Source organism: Suillus bovinus (genome assembly GCF_016758785.1).
Source record: "Suillus bovinus strain UH-Sbo-P2 chromosome Unknown EDB93scaffold_51, whole genome shotgun sequence".
Taxonomy (NCBI): domain Eukaryota; kingdom Fungi; phylum Basidiomycota; class Agaricomycetes; order Boletales; family Suillaceae; genus Suillus; species Suillus bovinus.
Genome location: NW_024542107.1, coordinates 93,653 through 120,474, shown reverse-complemented (window position 1 = coordinate 120,474; position 26,822 = coordinate 93,653). Strand labels below are relative to the sequence as shown.

Sequence of the window (26,822 nt, the reverse complement as noted above, 5' to 3'; positions counted from 1 at the left end):
TTTCCCACGCTCTTTGCATCTATAAATCTAGTTTACTACATCGTTCTACTTCAAGTCGCAACCGCAATGGTCCTCTTCTTTACTTCTACTGGTAAGTCCTTCTGAGATATCAAGTTGCAGTATATTGATTTCCGACATAGTGGTTGATCCGCCAGTAATGCTTTACATGGGCAAGGATAAAGTCGAGAGTGAGCCCAGCAACCCTCATCACACGACAAACTGAAGTTCACCATACCAGATCAGACGAAGATTTAATCAAATATGCATGGCCTCAAGATGTGTGGTTCCACGTCGACAAACTATCGTCTGCGCACGTCTATCTTCGCATGCCACCAACCATGACCTGGGACGGCATTCCCCAGTCGCTTTTAACCGATTGTGCGCAGCTAGTGAAAGCCAATTCGATCGAAGGTTCGTAAGCACAGTCAGGTTATTTATCTCCCGACGATCGATCCTGGATGTGAAGGAAATAAGAAAGACAACCTCACCATTATCTATACTCCCGGGAGTAACCTGAAGGTGGGATTACCACAATTGCACATACTGGACGCCTATCTGAAGATGTTGATACCAGAAATCCGGAGATATGGCCGTCGGTCAGGTGTCATTTCATAATGACAAACAAGTACGTGCGCCTTTATCTCTCGATCATCGCTGCCGACTGAATGCTGTTAATTTACAGGTCAAAAGAGGTTTCAATTTCCTCATTCAATTGTTTTCGTTGCTCAATACCCCCATCAGTCCATATTCCCAAGCGAGAAAATGTAATTGTAAATCGTCTCAACAAGACAAAGGTCGAGAGGGATGTAGATCATGAGCAAGAGCGCGTAGACCGAATCAAGAAAGAGAATGCAGAGAAAAGAGTTATAGCTGCTCAAAATGTTCGCTTCATATTATCTTACTTTTAAATCAAACGCTGATTAAGAATACAGAAAAAAGCTGAAGCAGAGCTAACCAAGGCTAGAGAAGCGGAGAAGGCTGCCCGCTCCTATGATCTATTATTCCAAGTCGAGGAGGATCCTGATGCACCGAAGCTGACCGGGAAAGCTATCGAAGAGGACTTTATGTGACTGTATAAACCTAATCCAAGTGTCTGTCAATGTTATGTTGCGCTCGAGTCTTGACTGTTGAGTCCGTCGTAAGATACTCGTATCGGTATGGACTTGTATATTAGGCAAATTGCCTCCTGTGATATCGGCAACCGGATAGATTTGGGTGTTCCGAGTCCTTTCGAACCTTCTGGCGCCTGCCTAGACTCAACCAAAAAAATATGACTATACGCTTTGCCGCAGCCACGATCCATGCAACAGGGGAGGACGTAGACAATCAGTCAGTATCATCCGAATCAGGCTCAGATTACGCCGAGGAAGACAACAACTTTGAAGATTGGGTATCAGATCAAGCACAAAATCAGTCCTGCCGGTCACTTTTCGAGGACAAAGCCTTTCCTACAGCTGCTGCTGCTCGTGCACACGATAACGATGTCCATAACTTTGACTTGCGCACCATAAGCGCGAAACTGGGTTAGTGTACAAGTTGTCGTGAATTTTCAATCAGTGACGATCAAGCCTAGAACTGGACCTTCATCAGCGCATACGGTTAATCAACTTCATCAGAAAACATGTATGTTTTCATTCGGTCTCATACGTGTTGTCGACTGACACACAGCTTCAGGCACCTACATCAGAGAATATCGGGAACCTAACAGGGGCGGAGACTTTCTTTTCTTCCGATGAGTACCTGATCCCACAGATTGAGGATGATCCATTACTTCGTGCGTATCATCGTGTCTCCTCCGTCCGATTTATACAAATGCTCAATCATCCAAAGAACTAGAATTGGATGATTGGTCAGACGATGAAGACCTATCCAGCACTAACCCACCCGCTGATCTACCAAGCGCGCTTCAGCAGATGCAGCTCCTTGAAAGGAAGCTGGCACAGGCTCATTTGGACATGGCGGAATATCGTTCACTCGTTGGTCAACAGTTTGATGCGGGGCGTTTCGCAGAGATCATCAACGAACCGGGTCCTTCATCAGAAGGACCATCGCCGCGAGACGACGACACCCATTATTTCTCCAGCTACTGTGAGAATGGTGCGTGAATTTTGAGGTGGTAAACAATGTTTCGAGGTCTCATATGTTGTGAAAGACATCCACGCTGTTATGATCCAAGACAAAGTTCGCACTTCAACCTACGCATCGTTCATCCTCACGAACCCCATCTTATTCCGCGATGCTGTCGTGCTCGATGTCGGGTGCGGTACCGGAATACTCTCCCTCTTCGCCGCCAAGTCAGGGGCAAAGCACGTTTACGCGGTCGATGCAAGCGACATTGCCGAGAAGGCTGAACAGATCGTCAAAGCAAACGGGCTAGAAAATGTCATCACGTGAGAGCATCTGCTAGTTCCCCACTCTGCATGATTTCTCACGAAAGCGCAGCGTCATTCGTGGAAAAATTGAAGAGATCTCGCTCCCGGATGATGTCGAGCACGTCGATATCATCATTTCCGAATGGATGGGCTATGCATTACTCTACGAATCCATGCTCGACTCTGTGCTGCAAGCACGCGACAGATTCTTGAAACCGGAGGGAGGCGTGATGGCCCCGAGCCAGTGCAGGATTATGTTCGGTCTCTGTGAAGGCAGCGAAATCTTGAAGGAACGCGTAGGATTCTGGAATGATGTTTATGGTGTGTAATGTTCCATTTCATTGCATATCATTCTCAAAATACGCCGCAGGCTTCGATTTGTCGATCATGGCAAACGATGTTTATGAAGAAGCCATCGTCGACGTCGTCGGGCCCGAATCAATGGCGAGTGAACCTTATCTCCTCAAGGACCTCCACCTAAAAGACGTCACAACCCGGCAACTCGACTTTACTTCCCAATTCACCCTCGTCTCGACTACCCCGAAACGCACTAAAATCCACGCGTTTGTATTGTACTTTGACACGTTCTTCACGACGACGGGCGAACCAGTCCCTCCCGAAGTACCTGTCAGGGTGACAAAGGAGGGTGATGTGACACTTGCTGAGGTATGGCCTGTGGGCGGAAAAGCGCCCCCGCAACGCCGTGCGAGCACGGGTCCCGGTCTGAAGCAAAAGGAGGATAAGAGAGTGACGAGCTTCAGTACGGGGCCTCATAGCCAGCCTACGCACTGGAAACAAACAATCTTCCTATTAAGAGATCCCATTCATGCAGAAGACGGTATGTTGCATATCTCCACTCCGAATCTAGATGGCTTGGGCTTAATGAATGCAGGCACCATTGTGACAGGGTCATTCTACTGCAAGAAAAGTGATACTAACTCTCGTGAACTTGATGTGGAGATCCATTATTCTGTGAGACAGAATGCTGAGACGATGGCAGTTGGAGAGACCGTTGTTCAGATATATAAAGTGCGATGATATTCGTTGCCTGCTGTAAATATTGTATACACGTTGCTATCCGTAAAAATAGCCCCAAGTTCACTAGCATATAGCACATCACCTTCGAGTTCGGTGTTGTGATACAGAAAAAACACTTGCACTTGAGGCGAGGTTTGTGAGGTTTGTGAGGTCGGAACTTGAAAGAATAATTGATCAGTTTGCTCGAGTTTTGGATTCGATAATCCGAGTACAGTCGATGATCTGATACCCACGCTCACCGTGACTGCTCAAGAACTGAAGCATGATCAATTCCACCCTGACTGCCCATTCAGTCATTTATCGGCGGGTCCTTTTTATGATGGTTATCATTTCCACGCGCAATACCTCATCCCGCAGCAGTACCTAATATGCAGCCTCGTTGCAATTCGCGGAAGAGAGACGTACTATACGAGTCACCTGCGAGTCTGCGACGAAGAAACCAAATCCATATTTATGATTCATGCACCGCATGGCCTATCGACAACCATCATTAATAATGATCACGCCCTCTTCTACTTGAGGCGGCCGTATGGAGTGATCACACGGACTCATGACTTGAATGAAAGATGCCATCATAGATGTTGAATACCGGAAGCGTCAAGCTTAAGCTTCTGATGCCATGGGCCGGTTCAAGTTCTTCGAATTTCTGCACAACCACTGCTATGATTGTGGGCCAAGCCAGGAAAGTCACGGTAGCATGTCTACATAGTCTGACATGTCAGTATTGGCTGAAGATCATTGTGGTCAGCAGTGATCTTTGCACGCTCACCCCCTCTCACGCCTCTTCATTTGAAATTTGTTCGCTCGCTGACGCAGCTTGGGCCTCAGAAAGTCCCTAAGGTCTGATGTCTACCTTCCGTAAATGTACTTGGGCGATAAGTAATGTCCGCTTCTTCTGGAGGTTCTTCTTTGCACTTACCTCACTGGTGTTAGTTAAAATCGGATCCATCAAGTTCAGTTTGATAATTGCACTCTTTCGCTCGTTTGAACGTCCTTGCCAGTCATAATGACTTCTGCAAGTTCGGTTTTGCACTCAGAACATATCAGGGATGAAGCGATTCTTGCCAGGTTAGGATACAAGCAGGAGTTTCGGAGGGAGTTTACTCCACTAGAGGTTGGTCCTTATCCTTATCCGAGTCATGGGCGCACCTGACAATGACCTTGCACAGGTATTTGGTGTCGCGTTCAGCATTGTGGGGCTCCTTCCATCTATTGCGTATGATACGTCATTTTAAGGAGACGAATTTTTCACTGATACACTGTCTCTCAGGTCGGTGCTCTCCAATGTCATGCCCAACGGTGGTGCTCTTACGATGGTTTGGGGTGTAATGTTTTACATATTAAGAGTTTTGGGTGATTTACTCATCTTGTTATACAGTGGCTGTTTGCCTGCGTCTTTATCATGTGCATCGGATTGGCCATGGCAGAACTTGCCTCTGCGGCACCAACCTCAGGTGGAGTATGTCCTTTGTCCTGTCGTCGATACAGAACCGACCTCTCATAAATATCCAGCTGTATTACTGGACATATTCGCTTGCCTCCCCTCGTTGTCGGAATTTTCTCTCGTGGATGGTTGGGTGTGAGTGTGATCTTTCCTTCCACGCTCATAGCGCTGACATATGGCATCATGCAGATACTAATTCGATCGTGTATGTCGCGGGACTTAGTGAGGAACTCAGCGTATCGTGAAGAATATGATTATTGAGTGACAAAACCAGCTGCAGTGGATTGGGCATGCGCGATCCAAATCGCAGCAGCGGTCAGCATCGCATCCAATCAAGTATACGTGTCAACCAACGGGCGGACCTAGTAAGTTTGTTTCATGTCTCGTTGAAGTCTCAGTCTCACTGATCCGTCGCAGTGGTATATTTGCGGCGTTGGTGTTATCCCATGCTGTCCTTGTGAGCTTTGGGACGCAAGTCCTGGCAAAACTTCAAAGACTAAACATCTTCCTGAATGTGTCGTAGGTGTTTTATTTCTGTTTTATACTAGTTTCTTAAAGTTCAATGCCTGAGGCAGCCTCTGCCTGATAGTCATCATCGCGCTTCCAATCGCAACGCCATCGGAATTCAGAAACAGCGCTAGCTACGCGCTAGGGGACTTCACTAACTGTATGTGACGTCTACTATTGCCATCTCCATCTCATAATTGTTGTCAGTGAATGGCTGGCCGTCTGGATTTGCGTTCATATTGAGTCTATTGGCGCCTCTCTGGACGATAGGTTTGGCATATCCCCTGTTGTCCGCATCCTACTTGACAATCTGAACAGGTGGTTATGATTCAAGTGTGCATATGAGTGAGGAGACATCCAATGCTGCTACCGCCATCCCATGGGCGATTGTGAGTAACACTAAAATACTGCAACTACAAGACTAATGAAAGTAGGTCGCCTCTATTGCAGTATCTGCAGCTCTTGGCTGGGGTGCGTGTCATGTTGTTAAATACATTGTTACAAATTTAACGGCTTCCAGGCATCAATATCTCCCTTGCATTTTGCATGGGCAGTGACCTGGAAGGCGTCTTGAACACTCCGATTGGTCAACCTATGGCGCAGATATTCTATAACTCTTTTGGTCAAAAGGGAGCGTTAGCCGTCTGGTCTCTCGTCATTGCGGCACAGTGTGTTCCCCCGACATTGGTCATACCGTGCTGCTCTAACAGATAAACAGATATTTGATGGGATCTAGCTGTCTGCTTGTCGGTTCCCGTCAGTCATTCGCATTTTCTCGTGATGGCGGCCTACCGTTATCGCGATATTTCTACCGAATCAATAGCTACACAGGAACGCCAGTCAATACAGTTTGGCTCGTTGCTTCTCTCGCTCTTGCAATCGGTCTTCTAGCATTCGCGAGCACAGAAGCTATCTACGCAATATTTAGCCTCACGGTCACCTCGTCATACATATCTTACATCACGCCGATCGTAACCCGTTTCGCTTTCAAAAATGATTTCAAGCCCGGTCCATTTAACCTTGGAAAATTTGTGGGTCAAAAAGCAATTGATGTAGTCTTATACTTATGTTTTTGCAGAGCTTTCCAGTCGCAGCAATTGCTGTATCATGGATGGTCTTCATGAATATTGTTTTCTTCTTTCCCACGACCCCAGAGACTACTGTACAAGAGATGAACTATACGGTGGTCGTCTTAGGTGGTTTTATGTCCCTCGCTATTCTCTGGTATTACTGCCCGAAATATGGAGGAGTACACTGGTTCAATGGACCTGTATCAAACATAGCATCAGCCGACAAAGGGGACGATGATGAATCTGTGTCAGGGACGATGGGGAAAGGGGAGGAGTAGATGTCTTGATCGTGGATGTATGAGTGTAGTTCTCGATGTTATTCAATGACATCATCGAATAGTGTTGCAATTCAAGTTGTCGTAACATGGTGATACCTCGTTTTAGTTTCCATTCACTCGAAGCCTTCAGAAGTACGTAGCGTTTGCTTGAGTACTAATAAGCTAGGCCATATAGTTATATTGATGTATCAATAACCTATAACGTATAGGGTTGCCTCAATATATATTCTTTCCACCAGTCGATGGCTTGTTAGGATACATAGTATATCTCGCTATCTCGACCGTTTGCTGCCTTAATCAAACTCCTTCTGCTGTGATACAAGTTAATCCTAATGTTTGGAACACGACACTTGCGGGCTGCGTTGCAAACTTTGATATGTTGTGTCATGCGCTCGAGATGTATCGCGCAATTATTCGAGTTCGCTTTGGGGTGTCATATTGGAGCGTCATATTTTTATCCATAAATTATAGGCGAAGCAGAAAATCCGAACACTGTGTGTGCTAGCGCAATTCGAACTGGAAAAAGGATGTATCGGTTATAGGTACACTGAGAGCACTGCGGCACGAAAAGATCGTGTAGGAGACCGACCGATTGGCAGTCGGCCCAAGTCAGAACATAGAAAAGGACGATGACAGGTCTTTCACCATGTACATATTACTCCCCCATTCGTAAAGCATCCACAACTCCTGAATGAACATGAGAACGTGGAGAAAGACTGCAGGGAAAGACTGCGGCAGAACTAAAGCGACGAAAATATTAGTGACGGGAAGAAATGGCATAAGAGGAACAAGTACTAAATTAGTCCCGTCTTAAATTGGGGGGTGAATTCGATCACTTTTCCCTGGTCATCTTTGGCAGGAGAAAACTCCACCATGGCCAACATAGTCACGATAGCAGACCACACAGAGGCATCAGCAGCATACCGGCCTGATTAAAGAATGTATTGGCTCATCACATGCAATACGGGAATGAAATAACTCAACGCACCTGGACATATACGTCGGCCAAAGCCAAATACATATTCAGCTGGGTCATCGTCCGTCAGCCCACCATTGGCGTCCATGAACCTCTCTGGTATAAAAGTAGATGCGTTTGGATACCGCTTTTCATCCCGTGAAATGTTCCTGCAATATAAAGTCAGCATCTCGCAACGGATAGAATGTATCTGACCATATGTTGCCTATGACAATCGTTCCTGATGTATGATGATATCATTGTTGCTCATTAGATGAAAACTGCGAACCTTTTGGAATGAAGTAACCGTCGTATATATCATCGCTCGAGGTGGCATGTAGCACTACAATATCATTTTCAGTGCAGGCCTCATCCCTAAGCAAAGAATATTACCAATGGGTCCGATAGGCTGCCATCGCAAAGTCTCCCTCAGAACTGATTCAACATATGGTAGTGACGCTCTGTCTTCAAAGGTAGGTAAACGATCCCGCCCAACCACTGAGTCGATCTCCGCCTGTGCACGTTTTTGAACATCTGGGTAAGACACCATGGCGAGAGCAAAAGCCATCAAGACTGAAGTAGTCTGTAAGAAAATTCAGCAGTTGACAACATGGTTCGGACATTTGCTAACCGTCTCGTACGAACCTGTGTATATATGTATCAAAGAGCAATATAGCGTCCCTTGTAAAATGATGACGAACCTATAATAGCAGTAGTAGCCGCTTTCTTTAAGGCAGCCTCAAACAATGGTTTGGATGTCTCATCTTGCTTCTCCATTCGCTGAAGATTTTCTGCCACCATTGAAAACTGACCATGGGCCGAATTTCCGACCTTCACGAGCATGCGATTAATGGCTAGGACAGACCTAATATGTTTTAAAACGAAAGATGCTCACCATATGCTGCTTTGTATATCGAAATGGCACCTCCGTTGTTTCAGTCATGAGATCGGTGGAAGCCTGAGCCTTGCGTTTGATCAAGGATCCCCAGCACCAGTTAGGTAACTTCAGTACTGGATCAGAATACAGAATGTTAGTTATTTTCATGAGAAAACGAGGTGAGCTCACAGAAGGGGAAGATTTTGAGCAAGATTGCTCTCTCTGGGGTCATCATCTCAGTCCCAATGGCCAGTGCATCGTTTACGAGTCGGACCAGAGGATCATCACGAAGACAAGTTTGATAGCCGTATGTCACCGACATCGCAACTGATAACGAGAATCTGTGAATAGGTTGATAATGATTCTATGTTTAAAGATAGATCTACAGACGTTGCGAAGTGAGAATGATAATGTTGAGGATCATCGATTAGGTTGCTGATCATCTCACGGGCCCGCTTGATTTGCATCGGACGAAAATTGAATGCTGAGTCGGGGCAGAAAGTTTGGTGGAAGAGGCGTCGACAAAGACGCCATTCGTCACCATAGCTTGTGAATGCAAAGTTGTCCGACCAGCCAAACCTGATCGCAACTCGGACTTGTTGAATAAAATAACAGTAAAACCACACGCACGGTTTAACTGTGGCTACATATGGTCGATCGGAGTAAACGCGAGAACGCTTGTTCAGCAAAGCTTCTGCAACGTGCTGAGAATTGATCACTAAGACTCCCTGTCCTAGAAGTCGCACGAAAACCAAGTCTCCTGATATAATGATCTGCACCGCATGCGCCGTAGTACTATCTGACCACGTACCATAAGTAGCAGCCCATTCAGTATAAGTCAACCAAGGCTCCTTGGTGTTGATGGATAAGACGTTTCCTAACAGTGGGAGCGGAACTGGGCCAGGGGGAAGTTTGTTCCCAACGAACCACTGGAGGGATTTGATGACAACGAAGGAAGCAGGTAAGATGGCGAAGATAGCAAGGCGACTATCAACTTGAACTGAAGGAAACATGGATAGAGTGGTGCGTGAGTAGGTATAATAGACCTGATGAATTATAACTACTGCATGGGAGCACAATTAAGTACCGCACGGTGTGCTTGGCCCGGGCATGCTGCTGGCATCCATGAATACTTGAAATTATATAAGGGTTTATTTTTTATCCTGCCTGATGGATTTGATTTTCTCCTACGTCACGGGCCATGGATGGTTACTAGTAGGAACAGCGACAGTAATGGGAGTACAAACGTGGCGCGCAGATCATATTCGGCTATTTCCGTTCATGCCGCTTTAGGAAAACGATACCCAAAAACAAGTTGAAGCACTCATCCGTCGTTTCCGCAGTGAATATTGCGAACTCATGAATTTACTGGAATAATTCACCTTCGAGTTCGAAGTTGCGCCCAATCATTCTGCAGAGATTAAGGAATTATCCATATTCGTCGCAGGTGAATAGAATGTGACTGCCGTGATACAGAAAAAAACACCTGAGGCGAGGTCGGTGAGCTCGGAAGAATATTTCAAATCAGTTTGCTCGAGTTTTGGATAATCCGGGTACAGTCCGCCCGATACCCACGCTCACACTCCAAGAGCAAGCATGATCAATTCTACCCCGACTGCCCATCCAGTCATTTATCGGTGAGTCCTTCTCAATTATAGTTTCCACGCGCAAAACCTCATCCTGCAGCAGTACCTAATATGTAGCCTCTCGTTGCAATTCGCAGAAGAGAGAGGTATACGAGTCACCTGCGACGAAGAAACCAGATCCATATTTGATATTTATGGCCTATCGACAACCATCATTAATAATGACCACGCCCTCTTCTACTTGAGGCCGTATGGGGGTGATCACACGGCCTCATGACTTGAATGAAAGATACCATCATAAATGTTGAACACCAGAAGCTTCAAGCTTCTGATGCCACAGACCAGTTCAAGTTCGTCAAGCTTTTGCACAACCACTGCTATGATTGCAGCCCAGGCCAGGAAATCAGCATGTCTACATAGCCTGATATGTCAGTGTTGGCTGAAGATTGTGGTCAGCGGTTATCTTTGCACGCTCACCCCCTCTCACGCCTCTTCATTTCAAATTTGTACGCTCGCTGGCGCAGCTTGGGCCTCAGAAAGTCCCTAAGGTCTGATGCCTACCTTACGTAAATGTACTTGAGCGGTAAGTAATGTCCGCTTCTTCTGGAGGTTCTTCTTTGCACTTACCTCACTGGTATCAGTTAAAAATCGGTTTCATCAAGTTCAGTTTGATAATTGCACTCTGTCGCTTCTTTGAGCGTCCTTGCCAGTCATAATGACTTCTGCAAGTCCGGTTTTGCACTCAGAACACATCAGGGATGAAGCGATTCTTGCCAGGTTAGGATACAAGCAGGAGCTTCGGAGGGAGTTTACTCCACTAGAGGTGGGTCCTTATCCGAGTCTTGGGCGCACTTGACAATGACCTTGCACAGGTATTTGGTGTCGCATTCAGCATTATTGGGCTCCTTCCATCTATTGCGTGTGACGTGTCATTCTAACGAGACGAATTTTTCACTGATACACTGTTTCTTAGGTCGGTGCTCTCCAATGTCATGCCCAACGGTGGTGCTCTTTCGATGGTTTGGGGTGTAAAGCTTTATATATTAAGAGTATTGGGTGATTTACTCATCTTGTTATACAGTGGCTGTTTGCCTGCGTCTTTATCATGTGTATCGGATTGGCCATGGCAGAACTTGCGTCTGCGGCACCAACCTCAGGTGGAGTATGTCTTTTTTCCTGTCGCCGATACAGAACCGACATCTAATAAATATCCAGCTGTATTACTGGACCTATTCGCTTGCCTCTCCTCGTTGCCGGAATTTCCTCTCGTGGATAGTTGGGTGTGAGTATGATCTTTCCTCCAAACTTATCGTTGACATATGGCATCATGCAGATGCTAATACGATCGCAGCTATCGCGGGACTTGGTGAGGAATCCAGCGTATCAAGAAAATCATGCTGATTGAGTCACAAAACCAGCCGCAGTGGATTGGGCATGCGCGATCCAAATCGCAGCAGCGGTCAGCATCGCATCCAATCAAGTATACGTGACAACCAACGGGCGGATCTAGTAAGTTTGTTTTATGTCTCGTTGAAGTATCAGCTTCCCTGATCCCTCGCAGTGGTATATTTGCAGCGTTGGTGTTATCCCATGCTGTCCTTGTGAGCTTTGGGACGCAAGTCCTGGCAAGACTTCAAAGACTATACATCTTCCTGAATGTGTGGTAGGTGTTTTATTTCCGTTTTATACTAGTTTCTTAAGTTCAATGCCTGAGGCAGCCTCTGCCTGATAGTCATCATCGCGCTTCCAATCGCAACGCCATCGGAATTCAGAAACAGCGCTAGCTACGCGCTAGGGGACTTCACTAACTGTATGTGACGTCTACTACTGCCATCTCCATCTCATAATCGTTGTCAGTGAATGGCTGGCCGTCTGGATTTGCGTTCATATTGAGTCTATTGGCGCCTCTCTGGACGATAGGTTTGGCATATCCCCCGTCGTCCGCATCTTATTTGACAATACAATAGGTGGTTATGATTCAAGTGTGCATATGAGTGAGGAGACATCCAATGCTGCTACCGCCATCCCATGGGCGATTGTGAGTAACACTAAAAACACTGTAGCTACAAGACTAATGAAAGCAGGTCGCCTCCATTGCAGTATCTGCAGCTCTTGGCTGGGGTGCGTGTCATGTTGTTAAATACATTGTTACAAATTTAACGGCTTCCAGGCATCAATATCTCTCTTGCATTCTGCATGGGCAGTGATCTGGAAGGCGTCTTGAACACTCCGATTGGTCAACCTATGGCGCAGATATTCTATAACTCTTTTGGTCAAAAGGGAGCGTTAGCCGTCTGGTCTCTCGTCATTGTAGCACAGTGTGTTTTCCCGACATCAGTCTTACCGTGCTGCTCTAACAGATAAACAGATATATGATGGGATCGAGCTGTCTGCTTGTCGGTTCCCGTCAGTCATTCGCATTTTCTCGTGATGGCGGCCTACCGTTATCGCGATATTTCTACCGAATCAATAGCTACACAGGAACGCCAGTCAATACGGTTTGGCTCGGTGCTTCTCTCTCTCTTGTGATCGGTCTTCTAGCGTTCGCGAGTACAGAAGCTATCAACGCAATATTTACCCTCACGGTCACCTCGTCATACATATCTTACATCACGCCGATCGTAACCCGTTTCGCATTCAAAAATGATTTCAAGCCCGGTCCATTTAACCTGGGAAGATTCGTGGGTCAAAAAGCGATTGATGTAGTCTTCTACTTATGCTTTTGCAGAGCTTTCCCGTCGCAGCAATTGCTGTGTCATGGATGGTCTTCATGAATATTGTTTTCTTCTTTCCCACGACCCCAGAGACTACTGCACAAGAGATGAACTATACGTTGGTCGTCTTAGGTGGTTTTATGTCCCTCGCTATTCTCTGGTATTACTGCCCGAAATATGGAGGAGTACACTGGTTCAATGGACCTGTATCAAACATAGCATCAGCCGACAAAGGGGACGATGATGAATCGGCGTTAGGGAAGATGGGGAAAGGGGAGGAGTAGATGATGTCTTGATCGTGGATGTATGAGTGTAGTTCTCGATGTCACTCAATGACATCATCGAATAGTGTTGTAATTGTCGTAAGATGGTGATACCGGCTCGCTTGAGTTTCCAGTCACTCGAAGCCTCAAATGAACCTTTGAGGGGTTATCCATCCATCGTCAGAGATTATTAGGAACACTCGAAACAGAGGTCGAACGACAAACGGAACCCTTTTCTCCATCTCAATCTCATTGAGACCTCGCTCAACTTGAAGGTACTTATATCTTTCTCGTCATACAGTTGGTTCTTTGCTTCACCAAAACGAACTTCAAGATCTGCATGATCATATTAAACGAAGACCAAATGCAGTTCGGAACTAGTGAGCTGAAATTTTTTGTTCTTCTCCAAGATCGAGGTTGTGGCGAGGAGCAATGACCTAGGCGGCGCAATGAAGCTACCATGTCGTTTTCGCGCGCAGTTGTAAGGCAGTCATTTCCACCGAGTGTCTCAAGGATTGTGTGTGAGTCAGAATGTCGCATCAATGCTATTGATCGTAGCTTCTCGCGTAGCGATAATGCCATGGTAGTCGAAATAGTTCGGGGAGGTTTAGGAAGAGATGATAGGTGCAGCTTAACAAGACCACGAATTGGCGTTCAGTAATTTTTTGATTTGCCAGCATCTGGGTAGACTCGTAGCCAGTCTGACGTATGTCACGATAAGCCAGGCCGGCCACGAGCCTGACATGTGGGCCGAGGGTGTTGGACAGCTGCACGAGGATTACCAGCGGCTGTTGCTCATGAGTGGGTATACGATTGTGGCCTCCGTCAGGACTTTGGAGAGATCAGGGCCTGTAGGATCACATATCGCCGAGGGGTTGAGACCTGCCAATGCACCTGTTGCATACAGGAGGAGTCTAGGGTCCGATTGTTCTTGCTCTTCCCACGCTCCTCATGCTGTATACCGTGATGCTGCGGCTCACAGCTTTTTGTATCAGTCTGGCGCCAAAATACGCGCGTTTGTATTGTACTTTGACACGTTCTTCATAATGATGGGCAAACCAGTTTCCCGTCCCTCTTTGAAGCGCCCGTCAAGGTGACAAAGGAGGGAAATGTGACACTCGCTGAGGTATGGCCTGTGGGCGCCCAAGCAATTATTAATTGGGCACAGAAGGGAGGTCGACTGATGACCAGCCCTTCTATGAGAGGTGGCTAGGATGCGTGATGCAGAAAAAAGGAACACCTGCAAACACGGTGACCAATACGAATTGTTTGTACATAATTTGAGTACTGTCTGAGTACTGTAATTATCCTTCTATAGTTCTCACGGTTACAATATAACAGAATCATGGATTCACTGATGACACTCCATGAGCGAAGTCAAACTCATATTCATACCTGATCACATGCCGACTAGCCAGTATGATCACTGGCACGAGCACGTTAGTACTACATACGTACATCATGGTTTACATTTCGCTTCGGCCAAGAATTTCCATTTCAACTAGATCTCCCCACTGGTGCCAGTGGAGGAGTCCTTTCTCCATGGATATACTGACTCCGTCAGTAAAACTAGTACAACTTTGGGATGCAATAAAGACTAAAGAAGCATAGTAGTTATGCACCTCATGGAAAAGGCTCCTTAAAGGTTCGTTTTCTGGATTTTTTTTTAACTTTCTGATCTAGGCAGCCAGGCTGGTGGTACTACTGTACCATACGAATTTCGGAACCTTCTGAATCTCGGTTCCTTCGCATGACTGGTAAGTCCTCACGTCATTCACAATCAAAACACCTCAGACTCTTCTCAACATCGTGGCTTCAGCTTAATGTCGTAGTCACGTATAGTGGCTTCAACACGTCCTCACATCGAGTCCCCACATGCTTCGTTTCCCTCCTTTTTAAATCCAGCAGCTTTGTCGGTTCGATCTTTGACAGGTTCGATTCTGCACCACCCACCCTACTTCTACGATGTCTCGCATGCCCACGAACTTTCTACGCCACGCTACTATCATCATTAGCCAGGTTATTATCCTGGCATTCGGGTACGGATTTCTTGGTGCAGTTCTCTATTATGGTTACCTCTCTCCACCCGATAACGTTGGCGATTTATGGAGGCATCACCCCGGGGAGTTGACGATGGTAGTCACATTGATAGCGACTGTGCTCTCAGTCACTACCGCTACGTCTGTATATCCCTTTACTCTCTCCAGCTTGCCACTCACATAGAGATGAAACTTCCCCCTAGACTTTTTACAATTTCGATAAAGGAAGCATTGAGACATCGGATATCGCAGCCCATCTCTCTCGTTGAACTGAGTGCCGGTGTCGCTTTGGCGAAGGGCTCGATCATATTGAGACCTGAGTACTTGCGACTGACCACCCTGACACTTTTTGTCTTTGGTGTGCTGAGACTCTTGACAGCTGGGTAACTCGTTACTGAAAGCATTGTACTATTGCTGTGTTGTCTAATTCAAGTACGGATATAGGTGGACAACTCTCCTGACACCAACCTACTTCCTATGGCCAATTCAGATGCGAGGTTCTGAACTTGACATCACTGGAACCGCGTTTTCTACCTTACTCTTCCAAGAACTTCAAAAGCAAGGTTTTTCCGACAGTGCGTATCTCTACTTTCTCAGTGTTTTACTCATTTCTTCTAAAACGAACAACCCAAGTCCAGGACAATGCTTTCGAGATTCTCGACATCGGCGGAATGTTAAGTGGAGTCTCTGCTGCAGGATATACCTATGGTCTTCCTGGTACATTTAACTTCAATGGCGCAAAATATAATGTATCTACTCGTAGGTTCAGAATCTCAGGTCATCTGAAGCTGTTTTGTGATGATGTGTTGTATACCTAGAGGGGATTGTGCCCACCATCGAGGATTATTCCGGCTCGGATGGAGTTCCGAGTGCCAACAGTACTCGTCTCGGGTTTTCTGGTGGAAACGTCACGGTCATCATAGGACCGATACTAGGAAAACATACCAGCGTGTCTATGCCTCGAGGCTTCAGCAGGAACTATTCCATGTGGCAGCAGGGGTTAACAGCTGATGTCAGCTGCCAAGCCATTGACTCGAGTCAAACGCAATACGTTTGGAACACGAACAACTCCGAGGTTATCTATACCAACTCAGCTGCTCCGAACAACTCCATCACTGGTCTTCGCTTGTGGAATATAACTGCAAACTGCGGTACCAGTGAGTTCGGACCGCATATATCTTGCCTCGAATTTACCATCAGCTCCTAGACACGCCCACGACACAGGAATATGTGACCATGGTGGATGCAAGTGGAAATGCGAGCCTGTCAGGGAGTGGCTTTCTTCCTTCCGTTGTGTGCCCGGGGCCTATGAATCTGAATCAAACTTATACAAGCTTCAGTGAGCCATTGAAAAATGCGTTTGTAGTCATTGACCGATCCTATTCCTATAGCGATTCTTTCACAGGGATTTTACAAGTATAGGTTCCTTGACGCAAGTGTGTGCGAAGTGACCCCACTGTTGACCACAGTCCGCGCCAATTATTCCAATGACCTAATTTCTTCTGAGGTCATGTCATCCACCCCTTTCCGATCAGAAAATGCTCAGCTACTGTCACTCGTCGCTGGAGTTGCCAAGTTTCAGTCGATCAACTCGCAGGGGCTTATGAGCAGCGCGATCGGAGATACTCTGTACTCCATCTATTCCTCAACAACTAACACATCTATTGACGACAATCTTGGAGATCAGACGCAGGTTTACAAAGAATTGGTGAGTTTCATGTTTCAAGGTCTTTGAGCACCTCAGTTTTATGGCTTTATTAGGAGGAGTATTGGCGTGGTGTTGTTGAGTTTTCTGCCACAGTGAGGGTTCTGATCCTTTAGATCCAATATAAATTGATTTAGCATCGCTTGGCAGTTCCTTCGTTCCGGGTTTATGGTTGTGGGTAGCTTCCCCGATAATACCATTCCAGAGTACCTTTCATCCCCAGTCAATGGGACAATGTACATATCAACGATAGGTTGGACTCGGCGATCTGCGACATATCTTCTCGCTATCCTTCCCCTCACTATCATCACCATCCTCACATTCGTGTGTGCTTTATATAGTATCTTACACCATCGGAAAGATAAGAATGGCTATACGGCCATCTTCGATGCGTCAAATACCCTTCATCTCATTATGGCATCCGCTGCAGGACCTCTGAAACTCCAAGATTTCGGCAAGGATGGGATTATCGCCAACGAGGGCGTGAGGGTGGAGCTACAGAACGAGGGTGCGCAGAAGAAATTTGTGAGAGAATGATGGTGCGCAGAAGATGTTTGTGGAAGAGAACGATGGTGGACAGAAGATGGTTTCGAATTCGGCATGATTTTAGGTACCAGTACGCTATATCCAGTTCTCTTTTCTTACTCATTCTTACTCATGTCCAATTGTAACGGTGGCGCTGTTGCCTATTCGTTACAATCCTGCCAAACCTCCTGACTACGCACATATACTTATTATCCTACAGTCGACATCCTTCTTGACGAGGTCCGGGTGCCTCACCAATGACGATATCAAGTGACTGTACTATATTTTGCTACCATCTCTCTACCTTTTCCCCGTTCCCGCGTCTGCCTGATACTCACTGTTCCGTGAGCTATCGAGTTTTCGATACCTCAAAAGGCTTCAGTGCTGCCGCTGCAACAAGCTCGCAACAAAATCAATTTCGTGTTGAACCTAATGGGCGGAGACCTAAGGCGTAAACTCGATATGAGAGCGAATCTGTCTTCAACGCCCCCACCCAAGGTGGGTGATGCAGTCCAGGATGTGGCAGAGTAAGCGCTCTTTGAGAAGCGAGACAGAAGTGTCGAGACCCAATGGAGAGCGGGCACGTGTATGGTTCTTGATAATGTCCTCGAGTAGATTAAGAGAGATATCAAGATCTCGGGAGGAAGGAGGGATGAGTTCAAGTGGGAGTTCGTCAGGGATGTCATTGCCATTAAGTTCTGGTGTTGCGTCAGTGGTGTGAGCTAAATGAGGAAATGCAAGGACATCCTGCGGTAGATCAGGCCTCAGGCCCATTGCAACATGGAATTCAGGTTGAGTTTGCTGCAGTCATTAGCGTCGGCAAGGGCCCTGGATAAATATTAGAGACTATGTACAATTAAACAATTTTAATAATCACCAGATGCGAGCTAGTTCGTTCTTTTCGATTCGATTCTGGCCAAAGACCTCGAGTACAATATGAAACCAGTGACCTGGGTATCCCAGGATCTGAAAATCTGCGTATTACTTCTTTTCGGCTTTGGAGAGCGTCCATGGGATCTTGGGTGCAAGCCATATGCCCCTGATTATGTTGCTGGGGGGGGCAGCAGGCTGTGGCATTCCTTACTATATTATGGCGCAGAAATCTATATCGGCAGGTAAGAACGAGCTGGACATCATCCGCAAGCGTGAACCAGCTACGCTGCCAAAAAAAGCAAGGTGAGAAAAATGGACAAATTTGGAATATCTGCACAGTGAAATGAACCTGAATGTTCACGACTATGGCCAAAAATTCTGCCTAAGTAATGTGGAACACCAAAAGCCGTCCTGACCCAAGGCTTTTCTCCCTGGCTTGAACTAATCTTATTACTAGCGGTGAACGAGGGCCATGGGAGAAATCTTTACCTTTCCCCAAATTTTGCTAGGAGTTTGCGAAAGTTGAAGGCAAAATTCCAATTCATCTCAGAAGTGATTCAGTAAATGTTAATGTTTCGATGACTCCGAGATGTCCTTCCGCGGTAGGCTTTTTAGTTACTTTACCTGCTTCGTACGTCTAGGCTAATTGTCCTCACAAGTACTCGAGCTACCTTTCTACTGAAGTTACTGAGAAGGTTCTTTAGTTCATGCAGGAGGTATCGTTGCACAAATCCCTCCTAACACATCGATGGTGCACATGATACTCGATTCTGACGCTCCAGTAGTCCGGTACTTTGTTTATGTGAGCACGGGTTCTGAACGTTCAAAGATAGGGCGTCAGAAATTGACAAACCTCTACCCGATACAGCCAACTTTCAATCAATCATGTTTCAGCAATTCCCGCAAGTAGACGTCGCCAGTCAGGGCCACGGTATCTGACCGACCGCTCGACATAAGTGGGCTCTCTCTGTGCCTGTAGTATGCGTTTAAATACCACATCTGCGACGCGATGGAACGCCAGGTCATTTCTAATCTCTTGTTGCTCTCTAATCTACTTCAATCATGAGCTCCATCGAATACCACTATCCTGTGATTGGTCGCAAGGGTACTGGAGGCGTATTTGATCGATTGCCTATCGAGACGCTGGAGAAGGATCACCCTTACCAATTTTCATTGTTCATCCTTGCCTTTGCTGTAATTCAGCAGCGTCCCGATGCTCTCCAAGTCGTGGAAGAGCCTGCGGGCACTTTCATGGAAATTGGGTCGATTCACGGAAGGCCCTTCATTGAATGGGCAGGCGACCGCAACAAGTACACCCCAACTGACTATAGCCCCACTGACAAGAAAGATACCGATCCCGTTCCTGCTAGATTCGGAGGTATTTGGTCCTTTCCATCGTAGCCTTCCGCAACCTGACAACGCTGCTTGTGACAGGCTATTGCAAGTAAGTCGGTGTGCGTCTTCTCACTCTATTGATTTTGAAACCTCTGTTCAGCCATGGCGCCGTTGTTTTTCCTACTTGGCACCGCCCATATGTCATGCTTCTCGAGGTATGCTCAACGAATGATCGTGATTGACACGTTGCCTAATTTTTCTGTAGCAATCCATCGGAAATATCGCCGATCAGTTGGCCCACGACATCGAAGCTAAAAACCCGCATGAATGTGGAGTGTGGGTGAAAGCTGCCAAGGAACTGCGCTTTCCGTGCGTGCTAAATAATTTCCGACGCTTGTTCATATGATCAAATTGCATGCAGATACTGGGATTGGGCCGAGAAGGACGTTTCCGAGAATGGCCTTCCTCCTGTTCTGTACGAAGACAAAGTGGAAATCGTGGTCGCTGGAGGTCAAAAACAAATAGTTGATAATCCCCTCTCATTTTTCTCGTTCGTCGATGGGATCCCATCGGACTTTGGCGACGAAACGCTCAGGGTATGATATTCTTACCTCTCCATATTGCGGGACTTGCTCAAACCTGGTTGGTAGACGGGACAAGTGGCATACTTCTCCAAGTGGCACAGGACATACCGCTATGCTGCTAGTAGCCCGAACCCTGAAGGCAGCAACGTAGACCAGTTGCAAAAGTAGGTGTTGATCGAGACATCTTATGCGAGGCGGGAAGCGGGAACTGATTTGAACTTTGTAAGGGCGTTCAAAGCCGGGGCAAAGGATCTAAGAAGCAAAGTCGCTCAGCTCTTTGTAGTAAACAATGACGAGAATCCCGCATTAGCGTATGTCTTGGATTTTGTTATCCTTTTGTACCGACTGACATTCGATAGCTGGGACGAGTTTTCGAATCATACTACACAGTCGAAGAGAGAAATGGATAATTTCAACTCTGGGTCGCTTGAAGGCGTGCATGATGCTGTTCATATGTTGGCTGTAGGTGACATACATTTGTTCCAACCTTTGAAGTATGCTTACTCTAGCGATAACTTAGGGCGGAATCGGACATATGGTTAGTTGTAAATGCCTGTCTGCGAACGATACTGTTGATCTTCATTAAAAACACTTGCAGAGTGCCCCAGACTACGTGAGTAACTCCTCTGACCCATTACAATGATGTTAAGCTCTCTTTGAATAGGCCGGATTTGATCCTTTGTTTTTCCGTGCGTAATTATGCGTGAGTTACCTACATGCACGACTTATATGGATTTCTCCCTCTACAGTTCACCATTCGAATGTGGACAGACTGTGTATGTACGATTTGGTTCAAGGGTTTTTTCTTGCGTCTGAATCTGCCAAGTGGCTCTATGGGAGTGGTGCTACGCCGAGTACTGGATGGAAAACGGGTATGAAATCAATGGGAAATCATACCCCTGGACACAGGTATTCGGTTGGACGATATTCTGACGCGAGTGCTCAGTAATTGTCTTTTAGCAACTCGGTACATATGCGCAAGTTTACAACGCACAGCTCCTTCCAGACGGGCCCCTCCAACCATTCCGAACGGAACAAGGTGATTATTGGACCTCTTCTCAAGCTCGATTTCTGCACACAGATGCCTACCCCAAGTGTACGTAGACATCTTGTCTATGGGATGGCACAAGCTCATCTCAGCCAGATTACTCGTATCCCGAGTTTGCAGGCATTAAAGTTGATCGAGCTGCCATGTCATCCGACGAGCGTGCTTTGGCACGCAAGAAAATTGCGGCCTACTATGGGTTTGATCCGCAGACCACGGCGCAACAGGTGGCGGCGCCCGCATGGACGCAACTTCCTGTTCCAGACAAGGACCATCCTTCCGTGCCAGCCGACCATGCCGTTATTCCTGAATATCGCACATTTGCTGTGCATGTAAAACTTTTGGAGCATGCTTTCAATGGCTCCTACTCATTCCAGCTTTATCATAAAGGAAAAGATGATTCGGCTTCGCAGCTCATAGGTACTGTCGCAGTCTTCGCACGGCCAGACCATTCCCCTTGTAAAGCGTGTACTCTGCGTCGCGAAGCGGGAACTGTGATTCACGGCATTATTCCCATTCCTCCCGCATTGATCGAGAGTATCATGAAATCAAACGCCGACGGTGAAACGGTCGCTACATTCGATCAAACGCTGGCTCATATCAAGGGGGAGTTCTTTGGAAAGATTGTGGATACTACTGGCTCAGAGCTTGCCAGGGCTGAGGGAGGTCTGGAGGTCCCCCAGGTACCAAACCACCAAACCACTTCTCGCAATGCTACTCCCATAGAAATCTCTCTGGTGTCGACTGCTGTTGCTGAACACGGACAGGACAAGGATCGTCCTGTCTATATATGCGACTGGCAGCACCACGATGGCGTCTTCAGCGTAAGCTTGTGTATCCTTCTTGATTTGAATAATTTTCTGAACATGACTTTTCTACAGGCCGGATGGCAGGCGACTCACCCAGTTGCGGCGTGATGCAGCATGGTCGGCAGCTTTGGGGCTTGATCGCAAAAACAGTGAAGTTGTGAAAGAATGCCGGTGGCGAAATGAGCTTCTACATCATGTACCACCTTTCTGAGCTATATAAGTCCTGTCGCGACTCGCGTGTCGTGTTCATCTTGCCCGACGTGGTCCAGCTACAGCACTATGCTGATACATTGAGGGATTACTAGTGGAAGTGCACTCGCAGTCCATCGCAGGACAAACGTAATGTACAATCTCTTTACCATGAGAGGTATCAGAACTCACTGCACCTAATCCTCATGATCTGTGCTCACACGAAGCTAAGTACTGAGACCATTGATATAGTTCCAAGTTCAGGTTGTCTAGTAATACATATCCTTCAAGCGCTGATTGACATATTCCCCGGCCGATACGGGTCCATACCTCGCAGGTCGCTCCGCAGATACACAGCTTGTAATGGGCTGCTCAACCACCTCAATTGTCGAGTATTCAAACAATAAATGAGCACGAACCTCGATATTAACATCGTAGTCAGTGCCAAAGAATAAGGGGATAGAATAACGGTCAATGCCATTCCTATTAACAGCTCTGTGGACCGTAGACTTGAAAATATCATCTAAAAAGTGAACGCTGAGATGAAGTCATGGCATGTTGCGAAAAAAACGTACTTGTCCACCTAGCAAATTGGTCACCCAGGCTTGTGAAAAACAATGAGCTATTGAAAATGAATTAAAAGTAAATCTGATCACTTAATAACCAGCGTTCCGTCAATGGGTGGGGCATTGATCCACTGCTTCTGGGAATTTAACACCTGCAGCGCTTGAATTCCTGGCTGTTGCCAGAGTATCGTGAAACACTGCAATACAATTGATGCGAATCACAGTAGAGTTCTGGTGATAGCGAATCGCACCTCAAAGCTAAATGTTTACAAGGCATCAATATAATTGAAGAAAAAGGTTAGCAGCGAATCACGCACTCCGTGTGGGCACCAATACCGACGATACGATCGTCTGCTGGACCTGTTTGTGGGGGGTAGTGCAATGCATTCATAATGGCAGCCGAGTTCTTCGTCTACAAAACATTCAATAAAAGTTCGAAGATCACATAACACTCATTGCAATGGCACTGCACCTTGTCGTCGAAATACCTCTCTGGCAAATCCAATGATAGTGCGAACATTGGGAAAAGTATCTTTCCGACAGCTACTGCCGCATGACTAACGAAGCTGTAAGTTGATATCATTATATTACCCATCAAGGCGGGAGTACTCACTAATATTTCAACATGCCTTCTCTATACTTTTCAGGACGCTCGGGCCAAACATTAGCGCCTGCCATGGCTCCATCATTTGCACGCTTTTCATCATGGGCCTTTGCCTCGAGCTCCTCCCAGCCAATTTGGAAGGACTCGTGCAGGTCGCCGCTGTTCCCGGGTTCGATATTGGCATCGAGTAGTGGTGTGTATCCTTTAAAGTTGGCGACTTTCTTGTGATTGAGCTATACGAAAATGCCGTCGATTAGTAATTATGAACAGAGGTAAAAGCATGATCGACACCTTGAGCTTTTCCTCGGTTGGAAGCTCGAAGTATTCCTTGTTGACTTTAAGGACATTGTCTATGCATTCCGACGGTATCCCATGGTTTTTGACTGTCGTAAATGTAAAGTCACCACACCATGACGTCGGTTGAAGGTTTCTATCATAATACGTCTAGTACAGAAGGCTCACCATAGAAAAACCCTACAGTCATGCATGCATTGCGTATCTGAGACGCAAGGGCTTTCCTCTCGTTTTCATCCGGACTCGTTGCATGGGAAAGATCGCTGCAGTGAAGTCAGCAAAGTCGTACTTGACAAGTGAACTTGACTGATAAACAGACATTACGGGTATGTCTTGAAAAGCGCCATCAATAACGGACGCTGATTCTGCTAAAGACATGATTGTCGATGAAGGCAGGAAGGAAAAAGGTATAAGAGTCTCCCCCCCATTGTCCCGAACGAGATAAGATAAAGCTCCGAGTTACTTGTACTAATCATCGAAATGCTCCAATAGTAGTTAGCATACTTGTAATTATAATGGTCGACTTTCCATAAGCCAAAATAATATATAATTTCACGCATATACGTGTCATTTCGTCACCATTTGAAATCCAACAACTTGATTCCCCCACTAAACCTTAACCCATCTACTTATTATACATGGCCGTCAATCGTTGCTTTACGTACTCTCCAGCAGTGATGGCCGGGTATGTCGCTGGTCTTTCAGCTGTCACGCAGGTGTAGATTGGCTGTAATGTATCAAATAAGGCCATCAGATCAGCATAAACAATATCCAGTTGACTAGCCTCGATGTTAACCTCATAGTCAGTGCCGAAGAATAGTGCGATGGAATACCGATCAATAATGTTCTTGTTGACAGCTCGATGCACGGTAGACCTGAAAATGTCGTCTGCATAATTTGGTCGGCTCCTCGTGCAAATCACCAGGGACAGTGGGGTCTACGCACTTGTCCAACGCGCAAACTGATCTCCAAGACTGATCATCCAGTGTTAGCGACCAAATAAAGAAGAAAAACACGCCAAATGTCCATACTTGATAACAAGGGTTCCTGGCAGCGGTGGTACGTTGATCCACTGTTCACAAGAGTTCAGAACTTGGAGAGCCTCAAGACCTGTTTGTTGCCAGAGAATCGTGAAACACTGCCCATAGTTCAGTATATCACAAGCTCAGATATTTGGACTTACCACAAAGCTATAAACCCGGATGACGTCAACATCATGCGTCAACGGGACGGCTTCGAAACAACTCACTCGGTGTGAGCTCCGATTCCCAGTATCTTATCGTCTGGAGCATCTGGCTGAGGCGGATAGTGGAGGGTACGCATGGTAGCGGCCGAATGCACGGTCTATTTAAATAAAGTATGACCTGTGCACCAGGCCGTGCAGACACCTACCTTGTCATTGAAATACGTTTCGGGCAGGTCGAGCGCCAGCGCAAAGAGGCAAAACAACTTCTTTCCGACGGCAAGGGCAGCGTGACTGTAAGACTACATCATGAGTTTCTGGTGGATCGGAAAGCGATCATCGACTCGACTAATAATTCATGCAAACGGTTCTAAAATCTTCAGGTGTATCCGGCCAGACATTCGCACCTGCCATCACGCCATCGCGAGAAGTATTTTGAACGACCGTATCCCGAGATTTATCTTCCCAGCCGATGCGAAAACCCTCATGTAAGTCGCCCTTGTTCCCTGGTTGGATGTTTGCTTCCAATGGAGGGCTATAGCCTTTGAAATTTGGTACTGTCTTATGATGAAGCTAGTCATGGATGCTTCATGTCGTCAGTCAAGTGCAGCATTCAGATAGACACACTTTCATCTTTTCCTCAGCTGGAAGCGAGTAATACTCCTTGTTCACTCTCAGGACTTCGTCAAGACAGTGCTGTGATATGCCATGGTTCTTGACTGGAGTTCACGTCATAAGATGTGAGACGGACAGATATCAGGCTGGGCGTACCATAAAAGAATCCAACATCCATACACGCCATTCGAATGTGTTGTGCTAGGGCACGTCGTAGAGCTTCATCTTCGCTAAACGCATCCTCTAGATCACTAAGATTCAGGGAAGCACCGTCAGATTTGCAGAGAAATATGAAAGTTACCGTACATGATTGGAATACTTTCAAATGCCCCACCACATACAGGCGCGCATGACATGGTCCAGGCAGTATCTCAATTGGCCGCAGTACTAGTAGCAATCGGTAGTTGATTGAAGTTGGCAACTGCTAAGTTATGTAATACATAGTCGGAGTAAGTGCTATCCGAACTAAGTATGCCGTGACGTCTAACAAAAAGTAAAATAGCAAATGTAGTATCTACTCTGCAGTGGCAGCATTTTCATGTTGCCCCTCAAACAGTTCCCCAGAAACTCAATTGCAATAGGGGATCTCACAGTAGGCTTACATCAAGCTCCCCGCGCAAAAGACAATTGCACAACCAAACGCTGCATTCCAGAAAACGGAGCCAACTTCCCAAGTTGTGTGCATCCATAAAAAGCAGCGCAAGGGAAAGGGGGTGTACGAAGAGAGATGGATCCGAGTGCATGGGTGACGCAAATATCGATTACGAGGGATGTCCGACACAGGTGTGGAGGAAGGAAGTTGAACTGAGCGTGCGCGTGCCACACGACCTCCATCCTTCATGAGTTGTGCGAAGCAGGGCGACGACGACCAATACCAAAGAAAATTCCGCAGCAGTTCACTCCACACATAACATCCGGCGCTCCGTCAGTTGAGCCTTGTCCTTGTGTTTGGACTGGTTGTACTTGAGACGCTTGTGCCCCTGCTGGCTGACCTGACTGCATTGAATTGTCGGCCCCGTTGCCATTTGTGCGCCGCATGGCTTCCGCCGCTTCCTCATTGGTTTCAGGGACAATGGCATATCTCTGCGTTGTGTTTTAATGGGATAAAAGGAGAGTAAAGGCAAGCTACTCACATCGTCATCTTGAGCCAGAGGGACATCGACGATGCTGCTTGACTTTTTTAGAGGACGTAAGCTGAAATTCCAATGTCGGGATTTGCGAGGGGATGGTGGGAGCGTATCTCTAGGTTGCGCACTGGACTTGAGGAAACCAAACAAACTGCGCCAATGAAGGAAAGATGGACTGGGAGACGGAGCTGCACGATTTGATTCATTACCGAAGAAATCATTGCC

At 46.6% G+C, this 26,822-nt stretch overlaps 10 protein-coding genes across 10 annotated transcripts; 6 read left to right on the top strand and 4 right to left on the bottom strand.

Moving 5' to 3' along the window:
- Window positions 1-15: 15 nt before the first annotated feature.
- Window positions 16-1,222, top strand: EDB93DRAFT_1162162 (cytoplasmic protein). The gene is made up of 8 exons (XM_041450067.1): window positions 16-91; window positions 141-188; window positions 244-411; window positions 467-519; window positions 575-625; window positions 683-692; window positions 742-881; window positions 933-1,222. The coding sequence occupies exons 1-8, from the start codon at window positions 67-69 to the stop codon at window positions 1,068-1,070; spliced, it is 633 nt and encodes a 210-aa protein (XP_041305173.1). The 5' UTR covers window positions 16-66; the 3' UTR covers window positions 1,071-1,222.
- A 48-nt stretch (window positions 1,223-1,270) lies between these two features.
- On the top strand, window positions 1,271-3,410 carry EDB93DRAFT_1252871 (S-adenosyl-L-methionine-dependent methyltransferase; the record flags this gene model as incomplete). Its single annotated transcript, XM_041453351.1, has 7 exons — window positions 1,271-1,523; window positions 1,574-1,623; window positions 1,675-1,774; window positions 1,831-2,097; window positions 2,153-2,390; window positions 2,443-2,693; window positions 2,743-3,410. The coding sequence occupies 7 exons, from the start codon at window positions 1,271-1,273 to the stop codon at window positions 3,408-3,410; spliced, it is 1,827 nt and encodes a 608-aa protein (XP_041305172.1).
- A 1,006-nt stretch (window positions 3,411-4,416) lies between these two features.
- On the top strand, window positions 4,417-6,949 carry EDB93DRAFT_1297541 (amino acid/polyamine transporter I; the record flags this gene model as incomplete). The annotated part of the gene is made up of 15 exons (XM_041454630.1): window positions 4,417-4,524; window positions 4,580-4,626; window positions 4,681-4,735; window positions 4,789-4,869; window positions 4,923-4,989; window positions 5,044-5,076; window positions 5,129-5,219; window positions 5,272-5,373; window positions 5,430-5,521; window positions 5,569-5,631; window positions 5,680-5,750; window positions 5,796-5,832; window positions 5,882-6,029; window positions 6,080-6,392; window positions 6,440-6,949. 15 exons carry the CDS (start codon window positions 4,417-4,419, stop codon window positions 6,707-6,709), a joined length of 1,578 nt encoding a protein of 525 aa, XP_041305171.1. The 3' UTR covers window positions 6,710-6,949.
- A 554-nt stretch (window positions 6,950-7,503) lies between these two features.
- EDB93DRAFT_1252869 (cytochrome P450) lies at window positions 7,504-9,554 on the bottom strand (the record flags this gene model as incomplete). The annotated part of the gene is made up of 12 exons (XM_041453350.1): window positions 7,504-7,637; window positions 7,698-7,834; window positions 7,881-7,905; window positions 7,954-8,007; window positions 8,058-8,247; window positions 8,296-8,309; window positions 8,366-8,495; window positions 8,560-8,675; window positions 8,731-8,882; window positions 8,932-9,120; window positions 9,172-9,301; window positions 9,353-9,554. The coding sequence occupies 12 exons, from the start codon at window positions 9,552-9,554 to the stop codon at window positions 7,504-7,506; spliced, it is 1,473 nt and encodes a 490-aa protein (XP_041305170.1).
- A 1,288-nt stretch (window positions 9,555-10,842) lies between these two features.
- EDB93DRAFT_1089971 (amino acid/polyamine transporter I) lies at window positions 10,843-13,125 on the top strand (the record flags this gene model as incomplete). The annotated part of the gene is made up of 15 exons (XM_041446245.1): window positions 10,843-10,950; window positions 11,000-11,046; window positions 11,101-11,155; window positions 11,209-11,289; window positions 11,343-11,409; window positions 11,461-11,493; window positions 11,546-11,636; window positions 11,689-11,790; window positions 11,846-11,937; window positions 11,985-12,047; window positions 12,095-12,165; window positions 12,212-12,248; window positions 12,298-12,445; window positions 12,496-12,808; window positions 12,856-13,125. The coding sequence occupies 15 exons, from the start codon at window positions 10,843-10,845 to the stop codon at window positions 13,123-13,125; spliced, it is 1,578 nt and encodes a 525-aa protein (XP_041305169.1).
- Window positions 13,126-15,069: 1,944 nt separating this feature from the next.
- On the top strand, window positions 15,070-17,619 carry EDB93DRAFT_1297499 (uncharacterized protein; the record flags this gene model as incomplete). Its single annotated transcript, XM_041454629.1, has 9 exons — window positions 15,070-15,284; window positions 15,347-15,526; window positions 15,588-15,718; window positions 15,777-15,902; window positions 15,962-16,300; window positions 16,351-16,482; window positions 16,535-16,851; window positions 16,905-16,943; window positions 16,999-17,619. The coding sequence occupies 9 exons, from the start codon at window positions 15,070-15,072 to the stop codon at window positions 17,383-17,385; spliced, it is 1,866 nt and encodes a 621-aa protein (XP_041305168.1). The 3' UTR covers window positions 17,386-17,619.
- Window positions 17,620-17,647: 28 nt separating this feature from the next.
- On the bottom strand, window positions 17,648-18,506 carry EDB93DRAFT_684857 (uncharacterized protein). The gene is made up of 2 exons (XM_041457097.1): window positions 18,251-18,506; window positions 17,648-18,174 (listed from the first exon to the last, which is right to left on the bottom strand). The coding sequence occupies exons 1-2, from the start codon at window positions 18,404-18,406 to the stop codon at window positions 17,854-17,856; spliced, it is 477 nt and encodes a 158-aa protein (XP_041305167.1). The 5' UTR covers window positions 18,407-18,506; the 3' UTR covers window positions 17,648-17,853.
- Window positions 18,507-19,308: 802 nt separating this feature from the next.
- On the top strand, window positions 19,309-22,127 carry EDB93DRAFT_1252866 (common central domain of tyrosinase-domain-containing protein; the record flags this gene model as incomplete). The annotated part of the gene is made up of 16 exons (XM_041453349.1): window positions 19,309-19,624; window positions 19,681-19,690; window positions 19,742-19,796; window positions 19,847-19,950; window positions 20,003-20,177; window positions 20,232-20,329; window positions 20,393-20,476; window positions 20,525-20,627; window positions 20,686-20,703; window positions 20,764-20,778; window positions 20,830-20,854; window positions 20,915-20,941; window positions 20,992-21,074; window positions 21,126-21,261; window positions 21,310-22,034; window positions 22,092-22,127. 16 exons carry the CDS (start codon window positions 19,309-19,311, stop codon window positions 22,125-22,127), a joined length of 2,010 nt encoding a protein of 669 aa, XP_041305166.1.
- Window positions 22,128-22,429: 302 nt separating this feature from the next.
- Window positions 22,430-24,098, bottom strand: EDB93DRAFT_1162089 (2OG-Fe(II) oxygenase). The gene is made up of 10 exons (XM_041450066.1): window positions 23,992-24,098; window positions 23,841-23,935; window positions 23,670-23,761; window positions 23,388-23,611; window positions 23,247-23,331; window positions 23,092-23,186; window positions 23,026-23,032; window positions 22,865-22,971; window positions 22,784-22,812; window positions 22,430-22,731 (listed from the first exon to the last, which is right to left on the bottom strand). The coding sequence occupies exons 1-10, from the start codon at window positions 24,048-24,050 to the stop codon at window positions 22,478-22,480; spliced, it is 1,047 nt and encodes a 348-aa protein (XP_041305165.1). The 5' UTR covers window positions 24,051-24,098; the 3' UTR covers window positions 22,430-22,477.
- EDB93DRAFT_1162085 (uncharacterized protein) lies at window positions 24,099-26,251 on the bottom strand. Its single transcript, XM_041450065.1, is given in 12 exon segments — window positions 24,099-24,399; window positions 24,469-24,560; window positions 24,618-24,646; window positions 24,704-24,810; window positions 24,859-24,862; window positions 24,922-25,016; window positions 25,065-25,149; window positions 25,205-25,428; window positions 25,483-25,574; window positions 25,627-25,721; window positions 25,777-25,826; window positions 25,833-26,251. The coding sequence occupies 11 exon segments, from the start codon at window positions 25,824-25,826 to the stop codon at window positions 24,298-24,300; spliced, it is 975 nt and encodes a 324-aa protein (XP_041305164.1). The 5' UTR covers window positions 25,833-26,251; the 3' UTR covers window positions 24,099-24,297.
- Window positions 26,252-26,822: the final 571 nt, after the last annotated feature.